Genomic DNA, 16,158 nt, shown 5'->3' with positions numbered 1-16,158 from the left:
CCGGACCCCCTGTTGAAGACGCCTGTCACTTATGGATGAACCCAACTCAATTTGGTGACCCCATGACCTTTGCAAAATGACTTGACTTTAAAATGTGACGCTATAACAGCTTCACTCAACCTACACCATAACAAAATAAATAATACAAATTTACTTGAGTAAAAGTACGAAAGTATTGGCATCAAAGCAGATCTACAAGCTGTGAGCTTTGTAAGTTTAAATAGGGCTGAAGTGGTTAACATATGTTTTGTAATAATTCAGATCTACAAAGTAACTAGTAACTAAAGTTTAAGTAATTGTAGTGGAGTAAAAAGTACATTATGTGCCTCTGAGATGCACAGTAGTGGAGTAGAAGTAAAAATATTGAAAATCAGAAATACTACAATAATACAGTAAAGTAAAGGTACCTTAAATACATTATGGATGAAATGGAAATCTTGGTCTACATTGCAATTTCCATACAAAACTTTGATGTGAGTGAAAATGTATGTTAATTCAGATTCAGCATGATCACAGATGTTCGAAAAGACAGCTGCCACACTGAATTATTTAACTGATTACAATATAAAACGTCAAATCTAAAAATGCAATTGCCTATCTAAAATAAAATAATGTATTAAGAAAATGCTCTTAAAATATAATCATAAGTTAGAGGTTTGAGGGATACCAGTAGCGCTCCTGCTATCTTCTTTCTCTATAATCATAAGTTAGTTGGGATTTATTGAAATAAGAAACTTAAGTTATATATCAATCCCTATTTTGAAATTGAAAAACTGCCATATTTCTCAACAGTTAGGTTAGGTCGCAGTTACTATCAAAACCTCCACCGGCTGTCTGTCCGTCAGTCCGTCCGTCAGTCAGTCTGTCTGTCACGTCACGTCACACTTTTGCCCTACTCCGCCATCGTTGCCCCGATCCATGTGAAATTTTCCACACACACTCCTTGGCTGCCAAACCACAACCTTCAGGACCCCCCGACCCCCACGGACCCCCAGGGACCCCCTGCCACCGCCGGCCAAATAGTGCAAAAATGACAAAATCAACACCCCAACTGGGCTGCTCACGGGGAATTCCCGGGGACCACCGACTCCTGCTGCTCCAACAGTCCTTCACCTTCATTGGTTTAACTTTGCCCCGCCCCTCCCCTCATTGTCCAAAACTTTATTTGGCTTTACTCATCAACCGTTTGTCGTGCAAACTTGTGGGTGGTGTCAATTGACTTGATTAAGAGTCCTTCACCTTAATTGGTTTAACTTAGCCCAGCCCCCTCCTCTGATTGGCCCAAACTTTATTTGGCTTTACTCATCAACCGTTTGTCGTACAGACTTGTGGGTGGAACCAATGCCACTTACAGGCCTCTTTGTGTATACTTTGACCTGACGGTTGCTTATCTCCCGATTAGGTCGTCTTACTGGTATTATTGAGATCCGAACAGGCTGTATACCATAGTTGCAGAGGGCCACATTTCTTCCTACAAACTTTATTCGGTAACAAATGTATGCCAAGTGTACAAAAAACAAAACAAACAAGCAAACTTGTTTTTACAAAATTGACTTAATAAAAGATACACAAACTATAACATAACAAAGATACATTAAATAGCATGGCTTCCTGTAACTTTACCAAATAAACCAATAGTGCTCCCAACATCCCAAACAGTGAAGAATGAACATAATACCCTGTGTTCGAAAAATGCAGCCATCTCTGAGTGCACCCACTGCAGTTTTTCATTCATAATTTATACATAATTTATACTCTGTCGTACGACGTGTTAATGCGTATGTTACACAGGAGAGGTACAAGGTATTGAAGAATGAAGCAGGTCAACAATGTAAAGCTATTCAGTGTATAGGTTGTCAGCACTGGTGTGAGAATGTGCTCACTCAATACCAAAATCTTTAATATATATGTATTATAGCTTCAGAGGAACTGGAGGTGGGTTCTTCATAGGAATCTCTGCATACTCTAATACAACATTTGCAATGGAAAATGCTCACTTAATCTTAAACCTTAAAACCTTGTCCTCATATAAATACAATACATTTTACAATACAATTCTGTTTACTGTTCTGCATCGTTACATGGACTGTAATGAGAACAGTCGACAACTAACCACCATACAGTATATGACTAAACTGAAACATTTTGTATTAAATTAGATAGACATCACACCATGATACAGTGTTTAGCTGCACACTGTTCACATTACTGAACAATCACTGTAACACTGTTAAGATATATAGCTTGATTATGACCGGTCCTTAAATTACCGAAAACAATTAGAAATGATTATTATAAAAAACAAAGTATAAGGACACACACACACACACACACACACACACACACACACACACACACACACACACACACACACACACACACCAATACATTATGTGGAAACTGTCTCCGCCAAACTGTGTACATTATGTGGAAACTGTCTCCGCCAAACTGTGCACAACACACTCCCTGGATGCACTGGCGCCTGATTAATAGAGCAAAGGGGAGCAATGGCTCCCCCACATCTGCCGGTCGGGGGAGCCCGGCCCCCCCTCCCGCCAATTCAGAACCTCTGCATGCACATTCCCACTATGTCAAGGAACAAATGCCACCCTTTTCACATTGGCCTGTTATAGCGCCACCAGCAGGTACATTTTTGGAACAAAATGCCTAAAATCATGAATGCAGCGTCCGATTGCCTTGAAAGGCCAGAGAACACATGGCACCCTTTTCACATTGGCACATTATAGCGCCACCAGGAGGCCACAATAACCTACCTGACCTGGCGGAGACCTGTGCTCGGAAGAGCGCTGCTTCTAGTTTCTCATTATATAGGCAGGCTAAATAAATTCCAATAAACTGTCTGCTTAAATTGAAATGAGACCCACCTAAGCATAACCCTAATTACATTAAATAAATAAAAACAACCCCAGTTTTAGAAAGAAAATGGTTAGAAAAGACTAAAGCAGTACATAAGTGCTCCATAATTATTCACAAAATAATAATAATTCTAAGCTTAATAATAATAATATTATAATGGAATAAAATGTTATTTCATGACACAATCTAGACTAGAGAAGGCTATAGATAGGCTAGTCGTCTGGCAAGAGAAAGGCAAGCCAGAGAAGATTTGGTTTCATTATCATGCACCTGTAAAAAAGCATGAAAACTTCCCCCCCTGCCATTTCTGTTTCCTCATGTTCTTGCAAGCGAAAATAAATTAATGGTTGAGTAATTTAACATAAGAGGTATAAAATGGTGCAATTTTCTCAAATGGAGAACATGTCCATTGGAAGAGAGAACATGTCCTCTGGGCAGGAGAGCTAGTCCACTGCCTTACGTTAGTTAGATTTGTAAGTTCACAGGTTGTTGTGACAACTGATGAAAACCGTCAGGGTAGAGGACTCCAAAGATCCATATTATTATGACAATGCCCAGCACAGCTCCATTCTCTTGAGCACGCGGAGAAGCTGAAATCGTTAATAGTGCATCAGTATATGTACAATTTTACAGATTACTTTTCTGATACTACACATACATAAGACAAAAAAAGGCAATACAATGCATGCACAGTAAAATCCTCTCAGTGTTATAACTGAGTGTACAAATGTAACCACATGCTGCCATATAAGGAACCATTTGGGTGCATTTGTATACACTCTGAGATATAAATGGATACATTAATCGAATGTTGGAATACACCTAACATTATACCATTCAGTTTCTCACCGTTCCTTGCATGTGTTGAAATGGGGCCTGAGGTGACAGTGGCCTCGTCACTCACTGAGGTGCTCTCTGTGTCAGCCCTGCGACGTCTTCTATTGGTAGTGCTGGAACAGTTCTAGCCAATGAGAGAATATACTATCATGTATAGTTTTCTTAAATGATTTTGGAGACCTTTACAGCACTTTGCTAAAAATAATGTAATAATTCCACAGGAACCACCCTTTATGTATCTCATATAAAGGAGATACCCGCACAGAGTACACAACTTTGATGTTGGCCTACCAAAGGTATGGCACCCAGCCCATATCTTCAAAGCCTGATCCAACCCTACAACCCACCCCTCCCACTGACTCAGATCAGCCAACACAGGGAAGCTGACAGAACCTTCGCTAAAACATGCGGGACACCGCGTCCCAGACTCCTCTCCCTTCTAGCTCCCAAACTGTGGAATGAACTCTCACTCTCTACCGTATCTCCCGCCTTAATCTGAAGACTCACCTCCTCAGACTCCACCTTAGCCTGTAGCACCTTGCAGGCTTATTCAAAGGATAAAATGTAATTAGATAGCATGTTATGTAGACAGATGCCAGGTCATTGACCTGACATCCTATAGTGTGTATGCTTTCAACGTACAGATTAATGATTTTTTGCTGTGACCGTAGGTCACAAGTTACTATGAGAAACGTCACAGCTTGTCCGCGTGTAGACGTGTGTGTACACATTTTTCCAGTCTATGGGTTTGCCGCTCTGACATCAGTTCTGACATGTCACTGTGACACTGTGGTTCCCTTGACACATCACTGTGAAATCACAGGTGATATCCCAGGTGACATCACCCATGTAAAAGTCCATATATGGGTATTCCCCAGAATCCCTTTTATGCCCATATATGAAGATCCCTGAAGATCCCCTGGCCAGATGGCCAAGACATGGCATATTTTTGTGGCTGGTTAAGATATTGATCTCCATGTATGGGCATAAACTATATTGTATGTTGTGATGTCATGGGAACCACTCTAACAGAATCCCTTTTATGCCCATATGGAGATCCCTGATGTCATCAATATTAATCCCATATCTAACAGATATGGGAATGCCTATATATGGAGGAAGACAGCCTATATCTATGTGGCCGGTTCGGACAGGGATCTCCATGTATGGGCATAAAAGGGATGTACTATACATTACATGGATCTCCATATATGGGTAATGGTCTGATATAAATCACTGGCCAGATGGCCAAGAAATGGCACGAGCGCATGTCGCCCTGAGGCGTCTTACTAGTTTATTCTATTGTTACACTGATGACAGGTTCTTGGTTTACTTATAATCCTAGAATACAATTTCTATGCATTTGATGTATTATCTTGTGCTGTCCTTGGTTGTTGTAAATTGCTCTGGATTAAGAGCGAGCTGCTAAATGTCTACATTGTAAATTGTATAACAGTAGTATTCTTCTCACTAGCATTTGAAAAAGGATCACTATAGACACGATTTAGACAAGATTTACAGTATAGAACACGCTGGTGTATAGGCTAGTTTATATTAAATGTTAATACAGAATAGTAGGGACTTCATGGCCACTGTTCAACGTGTTAAAAAAGGGTTAAACAAATGATTAAACTACACCACAAATGGATCTCTGTAGCATAGCAAATGCAATCTTCAATCAATACATGTTCCAGAGAACTACTACAGCAAGGAGACCAAAGTATACCTGAATGAGGGTGGAGCACGTGCTGCTCTCACAGAGTCTGGTGGCACAGTGGATATAGAAGGTTGACAAGGACCTGTTCTCATGCTGGACAAATCTGAAGGTCTCAAAACTGAAGCGAGCCTCCTGCTGCAATCCATTCACATGCAGTATTGTTTGGTCACCCCGATCACAACTGTGGGAGGACATTTAAACCTCCTTTATGGGTTTTATGTAACAAACATCTGCCATATTAGCACACAGCCATATTGGTATGCAGTGTTTTTATCTACTTTTAAAACTAAAGGTTAAGTGAAAGACCGGACTCGATTTTCCCCTGCTCCAAATTAACCATAAAACCTACAAATACTAGTCTAGTTCACTAGGGCCAAATTAGATTTTCTATATCACAGAAAAGGTAGTCATTTTATATCAGCCTGATATCTAAAAGAAGTCAGCCGTTCCATTAAATGAAGGTTGATGCACTTACCCAAGAAAGAGGTTATAATAGGTGCTACTCATAGGAAAGGGGGTAGGCGTGGCATAACATCGGTCCAACACAACATTGAATCTGTGGGGGAAGTTTGTTGCCATCAACAAAAGGTTATATCAAAGAAATAAATAGAAACACCCATTATTTACCATGTTGTTTGGTGTATCAAATAAAAGTACAATCAGAAGCTAGATGTTTACAATTGCAATTACTTTTTACATATACAAAAACATAGTTAATAATGTACATTTACTGGATTAGGCCAATATCAGTAAATTATTTGGGATGTTTATTTTTTGAAAGCTTAGACCAGGGGATCTCAAACCTTTTTGAGATCCCCTGTGAACACTGTGAAAATAGCCGAACTACATGCTCACAACGCCTCGCACTGCGAGGCGTTGTGAGCATGTAGGTCGGCTATTTTCACAATGTTCGCCTCTTGCTTACTTAATATTTGACAGTTTGGCCAGTTTGGTATTAAAACGGTCTTGAAAGTCCTTAAATTGTCATTTTTTAAAGGTGCAGTTACCCCCTGTGTACACTTATACTGTATGTTGGTTTGCCAACGCACAGTATTTCCGTTGAGTGAGAAAAGAATTACATTAAGCTAATCATCTGGGGACCCCACAAAATAATTTGGGGACCCAAGTTTGAACCCAAGTTTGAGAACCACTGGCTTAGACAGTCAAGCTTTTAGCAGGTGCTGAATGTAAATTAGAATCACCACAAATATGTTTGTTGCCGGAGATTGGCAGTTCACAGTCACACTGGCACGTGGTTGGACGGGTGGCCTTTGGCCGTCCGGCATGGTGGCAATAATGACAATAATGTGAGTGTGAGGTACCTATTTGTGAGGTTGGAGGCCTTCACCTCTACAAAGACCCTGGTCTTCAGCTCCAGGCCTTCGCTGGGGATCTGCAGTGGGTTTGTGTAGGTGTGTTCCTGGAAAAGTACACGTTTTCTACTTTTCTTATCAATTCCTCCTCACATTTAGCAAGATTTTAGTTCTAAGGTTTTAAGATCACACGATCTTAAAAGAGATTTCCATACAAAACAATCAGTGCATGACACTTCCAATACTTGCATAATGTGAACATATTCTAATCTTCACTGTGCTCAGATATTCTGTATAAAATGGGCTACAGTGAACAAGAAAAAGTGATTTGGTGCACCGTGTTAGACACAAAAATAAGAGGAATCGTACTTTTAATGTTAGCAAATGAAATGTAACTGTGATTTGTGGAGTTTCTATTGCAATTCAGAAATCCACTTAAACATTGCTGATAAAGCAAAAGCCTTTTTCCTTGTATTTCCATAAAACATTAATCTGAGAACTTACTGAGAAGAGTTGCATGCTCAATGTGCTGACGAAACTCCCATTTTTGTCCTGTACTGCCAGGCTTACTGAGGCTCTAATGGGCAGAATACATTATATTAGATTTCTGTCTCCAAATACATGAGTCCGATTCCAGGGACTGATTTATTTTGAATACATTTTCAATTCCTCTGGCCCCATTCCCTTTGGATGATCAGAGGTACCATATACAGTATGAGTTGCTGGAGGGCCACTTACATCTGCATCTCACTCTTTTCAACCAGGTACAGGAGTGGATAGCAGCAGGAGAACTTGTACAATATCGCTTGGAGGTAGGAGATGTTTCTGCCACTAGTATCTAAGGAGTTTACCACGCCTTCGATGTTGAGGTACTGGATATTGGAATAGTCAGAGAGGGCTCCTTCACCCTTTTGCTTAGTGACCTGTTAGATAAAGAGAGATAAAAAATATGTATTAATATTTTTTACTTCTGGTATAGGCTAACTTTAACCGGAAGGTAAAACATTAACAGCCTATGTATGAACAATGGAATGTTTGGAATGCACATTGGATCCAGGGTACATTGCTAACATTCAATACAATTGTCAATCATTTGTTGTTGCACTTGTGGTTCTTGCATGTTGAATGTCATCTGAACATACCGTCAAATCGTTGGCGCAAGTTGTAACGGCCCTCAGTCCGATTGAATACCTGATAACAGGTGGGTCCGCCGTCCAGTCAGTGGTACCTTTGCACTCAACCCTGTCCTGAGAATTGAGGGCCATCAGCGATTCGTTGTATCCATTAAAGTAGGCTGGACACAACAGAACCTCGAGCTCCACACTCTCAGAACCACAGAAGACATTAATGTCTGTAGGAGCTGAGAAAAGAGTACAAGTCATCATTTTCATTCATATAACGTACAGTATGAGTTGAATCAGTATAATGGTGTTATTTTTCCTTTTAACCCCATTAAGTGTCTCTTTTCTGGGGTGAACATTTGCCGTAATTTGTCAATATACAAGCTCACACAACACGTCAGCTATTTTCCAATGGATTCTTTTTGTATTTTGGACGTTAGGGATAAATTAAGAAAATAGACAAAGTTCTATAGCAATACTATACTCAATGAAAAATAATGTTTGCAAAATGTCTGTGATACTGTACGGTATATGCAAAAGGTGAAATTCTCATAGCTTCCCCAAAACACCCGGGACAACGCTCCACATGTCCAAAACTCTACTCCAGAGGTTCCCAAACTTTTTAGCCTGTGACCCAAAAGAGAAATATTGTTTGCCTGGGAAAACAGCAGAAAACAGCAGATCTACAAGCTCACAATGCGTTGCTTCACTCTGGGTTGTGAGCTGGTAGATTGGCTATTTTCACGACTACTTAAACATGTGTTTCCTAATTTTTTTAATTTCTTCGATTTTTCTTTTATTTATTCATGAAATTACTTAAACCATTGCATTTTACTTTTATCATGAAAATGTTTTGAAATAATAATAATTAAGGGACCCATACAAATGTGTCCGCGACCCACAAATTGGGAAACAGTGCTCCACTTCCTCCTGCTCCCAAGCTGTGGAACAAACTCCCCATTGCAATCAAAACTGCAGAGCACTATTTTTTCCGTAATCTGAAGACTCGCCTCTTCCGACTCCACCTTACCCCTTAGCACGTCACTCTCCCTGTACCCCCCACCCCCACCTTATGCTTGATTGATGCTAGCGACTAGGGGTGTAACGATATAGTAACTGAATCGAAAAATCTATTTTAATTTGCAATGATCTACAATATCCTTGTGCAAAAGCATACTGTATAACGCACCGTTTTGGCTTTGTAACATCTCGGTATCGTTTTACAAGGCAGATAATTAGTATCGAATCGTTTTGCAATGCAAATAATTGATTGTATGGAAACTAAGTACTTGTGCCTTGTATTTAGAAATTTTAAGAAGGAAAATGAAAAAGAGGGGTTTAATTACTTTTCCATTCCATATAGCTACTCTTGGTCTATCAATAAATGTGTGTAATCTCTGTGTTCATGTCAAGGTGCGGGTTTGCTAGAGAATCACAGTGTTTAGCCTACTTATATCCATAATTTTCCCTTTTCCCTTAAAAACATGCACTATTGACACGTTTCACTCAAATTTAATTTCTTTGCTAGATAGTTACTATATCCATTTTAAATCATTGAATCGAATCGTATCGTATCGCCATGAACCAATATCGTCCATGTATCGTATTGTCAACCATATATCGTGATGCGTATCGTATCGTTGTAAAAATGTATCGTTACACCCCTACTAGCAACTGATCTGACTACCTTGTAGTCAGGCTCATTGATTCTCATGTTTTTGTTACTCAGGCTTGTTTTTCTTGACCACAGAGTTAGAATGTAATTTAAATAGCATGTTATTGAAACAGATGCTAGGATATTGTCTTTTTTACCGGGTATCCTATACAGTTTAAATGTACAGATTAGGCCTATTACGTTGATGATTGTTTGCATGCGTGTGATTACCTTTGCTTATTGTAAGTCACTCTGGGTAAGGGCGTCTGCTAAATGCCTAAATTGTAAATTGTAGGCTTATGCTAAACACTTATTTTCTGCATAATAATAATAATAATAATTGAAAGCTCTAGGAAAAATCTGGTGAGGGAACCGCCTTAACTTACTTCCGGATATAAGACTTTAAATATGGTATACGCCACGGTATGCTCAATAATAACATACACCTCATTCAAATTCATCCCTAGTATTCCCTGCTGCCCCTTTTCTTTGCACAGATTACTCTGGACTGCCACATAGGCAGATTTAATCAGCCAGTTATGCGCTGATCTGGTAAATGATTCGAATGTTGCTTTGCCGTGGAATTTCCCTTCAAGAATATGAGGTATCAATGTATTTAAGCCATAGTCTTAAATACATTCATGGCATGGTCTCGCTCAAACCAAATGTTGAGTGAACATGATATAGCTTGGACATAATCCTGGGTTTTCTTCCAAACACTTGCCTGTAGAACCAGACTGCAAATCCCTTTATGTGTTCAATAACAGAGCAGAAGCACATTTGACAGTGAAAGCAAATACTTCTCAAAATGTCAACGTTGTCACTGTTGGCTGCTATTGGGTTGCAGGGTAATAAAGAGAGGAGAGGGGGAAGGAGGGAATGGAAAGTCAGACGTATAGAGGAAAGGCTTTAGGTTTTTACTGACCAGGCTGCCTGAAGGAAGGGTGTGTGAGGCAATCATTCTGAGCTTGGGAGAGATGGAGTACTGCAAGAAGAGCCAGCCACATTGTCCTCAGACTAGTGAAAAGAATCAGGGTAACCCATATATGAGACATCTGTCTGAGAGAGATTAGTATTGTGCTCTATACATCAAATAGAAGCTATATCATGTAGTAGAGTAGTAGTAGTAGAAGAAGAGTATGTTGAACTTGCTTTATGCATTGGCTGCACTTAGTCACGAAGCATAAACACAGTAGCAACAAAAACACCAACACCTATATATCTACCGGTATGTGTGTGTGTGTGTGTGTGTGTGTGTGTGTGTGTGTGCGTGCGTGCGTGCGTGCGTGCGTGCGTGCGTGCGTGCGTGCGTGCGTGTGTACTGTGTACATGTACATGTATATACTTAAGTTAAAAATATCTTTGTTATTTTTGTTGAGCAATATGTTGCTGAAGCATAAATCAAGCTTTAGTCTATTACAAACATGAATAACCAGTAAATAAATTACACAACAGTTGATTCTGATCCAGCAAATTGTTTGGCTGAGGGCCATGTGAGGTGAGGTCATTATAATAACATCACTAAAGTAAAAACAAAATGAGACTTCAGGAGATGGAGGGTGGAAAGGTGATACACAAGAGCCACAACATTGTCTTCAGATTGGGGGAAAAACGTAAGGTAACGCCAATGAGAAATCAATCTCACTGTGTTTCTATAGAGCACTGATTACATAGGTTAGACTTTTAAGTCACATTGATAGCAGCCATATCAGTGTTTAGTAAAGAGTATAAACTATTGTATATAAGCAACAGAACACTATTTGATGTTATAACACACTCTCTTCTGTTCTATTGCTTCAGTAACATACACCACCTTTCAAAACTAGGCTAAAAGGATTCATGTTAAAAGCAATACATCTAAGTCACAAAACCCTATACATGAAAAAGAATGATTCTGTAATAAAAGCTATGTATATAAGAAGATAAAAAAAGAAGAAGAAAGGGACGATCCCAAAACACTTCAATCAAGAACAATAACAAACAAGGAAGATATCCACATTGAGAAGATTAAAGAATTCATAGACTGCAGTGATTGCAATAATAATTCAAATACAATAATTAGAATTGGTAAAGACTGATGTACGTGTACAGTATACTGGTATATGTATTAAAGAGATAAACATTGTTTTCTAGTCTGCTGTTTTCTGCAAAGCATGGAGGCTCTAATTGTAGACACATAATACAGCAGCCTACAGTATTTATTTGTACTATTTTAATTTAGAGTAAGAAATATTCACCACCGTCTTTCCTTGAAACCCAACTAACTCTAGTGTAAGGCTCAGATTGGAGAAATGGTCTATTGTCCTGTAGGTCTGAATGCTGCTGCACTCCGTGATAGCAGAGAGGCCAAAGCAATAAAGCAATAATAAGACTATAACTATAGCTCTCTATAAGCTAGCTGTGGTATCCCACTAGATAATCCAAACATGTCAAATTAAATAATCACACAAGTAAAACGTGTCTTAATGTGTGAACTATTAATGGCTAACTTTACTTGTTACTTTATTTTCCAAGGTGAACAGCACGTACAGCTGTACTTACCTTGTGTTGATGTCCACTGTTATTATCCACACTTCCACCTTGCTGTCAGTGTGGAGCTCTGCTTGTCACTCTGCTGTTGCCATCATAACTTTAAGCTAGGCTATATATACTGGCCTCTTTTCCAACAAATTAGAAAGTTTGGAGGAAGAGGGGGAAGGAACCAACATGAGCTGCTTAATACTATAGCCCAGAGCAGGATCATCTGACAGAGAGGGAACAATGGCTATTGTCTTTGGTGTGGTTAGACATACGGTACACTATCATGTAACATCACATTACAATTTACCATTAAGGAAAGTTATGACATAACTTGTGACAAAGCAGTTGTGACATAATATTTTACTCAAGTACATAGCCGCAGGGAATTCTGTTTCCCCAAAAAGTTAATATTACAAGAAAGATAATACAGTTCTTATTTCAACATTATTTGTTAGATCTCAATCTCAAATACTGGGTCATGAGGGTAAACTTATTTGGATTCAGCTTCTCAACATTGTACTAGCAACAATAAGAACAAATAATTTCACACATAGAAAAGTGTGCTCCTCAGAGCACAGGTCTCCACCAGGCTGGGTTGCATACCCAGGGCCCGCAAACTATGGAAGTCATAGCCACTTGGAATGGGATCTGAAAAATCAAACGTATACATCTTGATCACATGACCCCAGGGATAATGTGTACTGGTTTGTGTGAGGTTTGGACAAAATCTGTAGGAGTAGTAGCAAAATGTGTGTTTTGAACGAAACCCAAAATGGCGGAAAATGTGGCGCAAAAGTGGCCATTATTGTATATAGACCGATTTCTCAGAGCAGCAACCATAACAAGCGGCACATACTGTACAGTGTGTGTGTGTGTGTGTGTGTGTGTGTGTGCTCGGCTATGTGCCGACATCGCAGCAACACGGCAGCGCTCTGGAAAAAGGAGGAGACCGAATCCAGGGATTTTAATTGTACAAGCTACCGCCAAGAGTTTTTGGCCAAAATGTTAAGTGGCCTGTTGTAGCGCCACCATGAGGCTAATGTGAAAACTTTTAGGTGAAGATTCTTCCTTGGCCTACTGTGAGTGTGTGTTCCTATGGTGCTTCCCTGTCTTCATAATTTCTAACTTTTATTTCTATCTGTGTATATAAATCATATATCCCCTATTGAATCTCTTAATTACAATATTGTTTATGTGAAGCAGTTTGTTGATGCTTATTTATTGAAATGATAAAAATTGCTATTGTCAAAATTCATTTTGCACTCTGGGTGTCCATGATTGTATAATTAATCAAGATTATATGGTAATATAATCAGTCATTTGCTAACATCTAAGGAACCTTGGGAGACCCTGTCAACTAAGTAGGGTTTAAGTGGTCAAATCAAAGCTGATGCCCTTTTTTGTTTGCCCTGTCCTTTTATTTTTCTCATTTTTATGATTTATTTTAACATTCATAAAAAATGCATTCCAAATGTTTTACATTTGTATATAAAGATAGATGTTATAAATGTATTTATTTTACGCTGTCTTCATCCTCCGTGTCTTCATGTTTTACTTTACTTTAAATTGCCTTGTTGTTGAAATGTCCAACAGACAGGGGCGTCACAAGGGGTAGGAAAGTGGGACTGAGTTACTTGGGCCCAAGGTGGTGGAGGGGCCTTGATTATGTTATACTTTAGCTATTGAAAAATAGCAGATATACAAGCTCACAGCGCGGCACCGAGTGCCGCGCTGCGAGCTTGTAGATCTGCTATTTTTGAAAAGTCATGAAAATGTGTGCAAATCTTTGAATATATGTATTTTTTAAGCGAACGTTTGTAACTCAAATTTTGCTTCTGGGGGGGTCCCTGGAACTCAATATTTTGAGATGGGGTTCCGTGGCCAAATACATACCATTTTGGGGGTCCGTCACATGAAAAGGTTTGAGCTCCACTGACATAGAAACATATAGGTTTTTCAAAAAAATAGCAGATCTACAAGCTCGCAGCGCTGCTATTTTTCAATAGTTAAAGCGCAGGGGCCCCGCAGTGAATCCTTGTACCCAGGGCCCAGAATTTGGTGCAAAACCCCTGCCAACAGATACACTTGCCTTGCATTACAGAGAGACACAGAAATATACATTTCTTCCTCAGGCTATCAGAGCTCTGAACAAATAACTCAACTGCCAGGTCAAATGTCTTTAACTGGAAAACCCCACTCACACCATTAATATATTTTTGGACAAACTCATTTCATTTCTTTTTAATGTTTGTCTCAGAATTGCTTTAGTTCACAACATAACATTTACAGTTTGCACTACGTATAGACTTTTGTCATCCGAATGCTGCATTCATTTATAGTGTATATTATGCCGGTTGCTATTCATCCATTCATGTAATTTGGCTTCTTTTATTTTTTTCTTCTTTTTTTGTGGCTGAAACATTACGATATTGTTTTCTACCTCACTGCCTCAGTAATCCAGGGAAGGTACCATTCGAAATTCGAAATATGATATACAATGTCAATATGTAAATTGTAAATCATATGCCAGTCTATGGTCATTCTCTACCACAATGGCTGCACATATTGATGCTGTTTTTGTACACTTATCAGTTTATTTAAATGTTTTACATTTTACACACATGCACTTTATTAGTTATTATAGTATCCATATATTCTAACTTTCATTACCTTACTTACACCTTGTTGTTTTATCATTTTGGATATTATTAGCAAAGCCTGGCAATGCCACTCCAATAATTCACTGCACATGAATGTGTGAGCAAAACAGAAGTTACACGACCCCTTTATTGTCAATGGCACAATTTTGATAACATATGATGCTCACTATTTTTTAGGTCATACAAGAGCCACTTAGATGACGCTCGTGTTCACAGCTCTGTTGGTGCCAGGGGCTACTCTTTATGAAATGAGGTTTCCTGGACCCCACCTGCGACGTAAAGAGGCACACCCAGTCACACAAAACCTCCTAATACTGTGAGCGTCACTTGAACTATGGAGCCCCTCATCTCTTTGTGACAGTAACAGATTATCTCAGTTATTGGCCTTAGTGACATAAATAGTCAGTAGCCTATTTTAAGAGCTACCTTCGTTATTGGTGTTGATACATTTAGTAGTTAGTTAGTGTCCAATATATTAAAGAGTGAAATCTCAGTACTATTAATCAGGGTATGAGCCAATGAGCCAGCCAATGAGGGAGCAGAGTTCTCTGTGAATGTGTTGCACAATCAGTCACCTGTGCTGTCAGGGTCAATACATGTTTTAAGGTAGAGAGTAGAGGATCATGTAAGGACAGCAGTGTAATTGATTTTTTGAAGTTGGAATTATTCTAGAAATTCTGATCTGAAATTGATCTCTAAAAACTAAATGAATTATGCTCACAATCTTTGTCTTGGCATAATAGAATCTTTCTGCCTCAGATTAGTCAAATTGTTCCAGTTTGCTCTTCTAAAGCAAAGTGTTTGATATTAATATTACTGACATTTATAACTAAACAAAAACAAATGGCCTGTACTGTATTCACTCTCAAGTCAATATATTTTTATTTTCCTACTTCAGCTTTGGACTTTTTGGTTGGGCAATTGTGTTTTTAAAAGTCCTTATTTAGGAGCAACGTAGAGTTGGGTCTTGGGTGTAGACACTGTCCATTAATTCCAGTGAGCCTAAAAGCACAAAGGCATTTTTGACACCTGATTCATTGAAAAGCATCGGTGCTACCTTTCGGAAGCATAACGTCACCACAGAATTAAAGACTCTGTGGCACAGTTGGCTTTTATAAATTAGTTCCTGAAATGTTATCGGCAGGTAAAAATGCATGCATTTGAAAAGCTATTGTCTTTCAGCAAGTGTTTCAACAATAAAACATACACCAAACATCTTCCAATCCTCACAACAGCAAAGGTCCATAACTCCTTTGATAACTCACTCTCTATTTACCCTTGCAGTGACCCTTGCTATTTACCCCTTTGTTTATATTATACGAACACAAAGGTAATTCTATACAGAACTCACTCCCATCTCACATAAAAAAAGCAGCCACCCCCTTGCCACGTTTAAAACCATTTTTAAAACCCACCTATTCAGACTCGTATTCCCTACCTAATCCCCCCCCCCCCTCCC

The 16,158-nt window shown here is 39.1% G+C and overlaps 1 protein-coding gene across 1 annotated transcript; it reads right to left on the bottom strand.

Moving 5' to 3' along the window:
* Nucleotides 1-3,089: 3,089 nt before the first annotated feature.
* LOC308288825 (zona pellucida-like domain-containing protein 1) lies at nucleotides 3,090-8,126 on the bottom strand (the record flags this gene model as incomplete). Its single annotated transcript, XM_080730302.1, has 8 exons — nucleotides 3,090-3,097; nucleotides 3,727-3,838; nucleotides 5,441-5,612; nucleotides 5,907-5,987; nucleotides 6,754-6,851; nucleotides 7,249-7,321; nucleotides 7,483-7,667; nucleotides 7,887-8,126. 8 exons carry the CDS (start codon nucleotides 8,124-8,126, stop codon nucleotides 3,090-3,092), a joined length of 969 nt encoding a protein of 322 aa, XP_080586428.1.
* Nucleotides 8,127-16,158: the final 8,032 nt, after the last annotated feature.

Source organism: Nannobrachium achirus (genome assembly GCF_963921795.1).
Source record: "Nannobrachium achirus genome assembly, chromosome: 7".
NCBI lineage: Eukaryota > Metazoa > Chordata > Actinopteri > Myctophiformes > Myctophidae > Nannobrachium > Nannobrachium achirus.
This window is presented reverse-complemented; position numbering and strand designations above follow the sequence as displayed.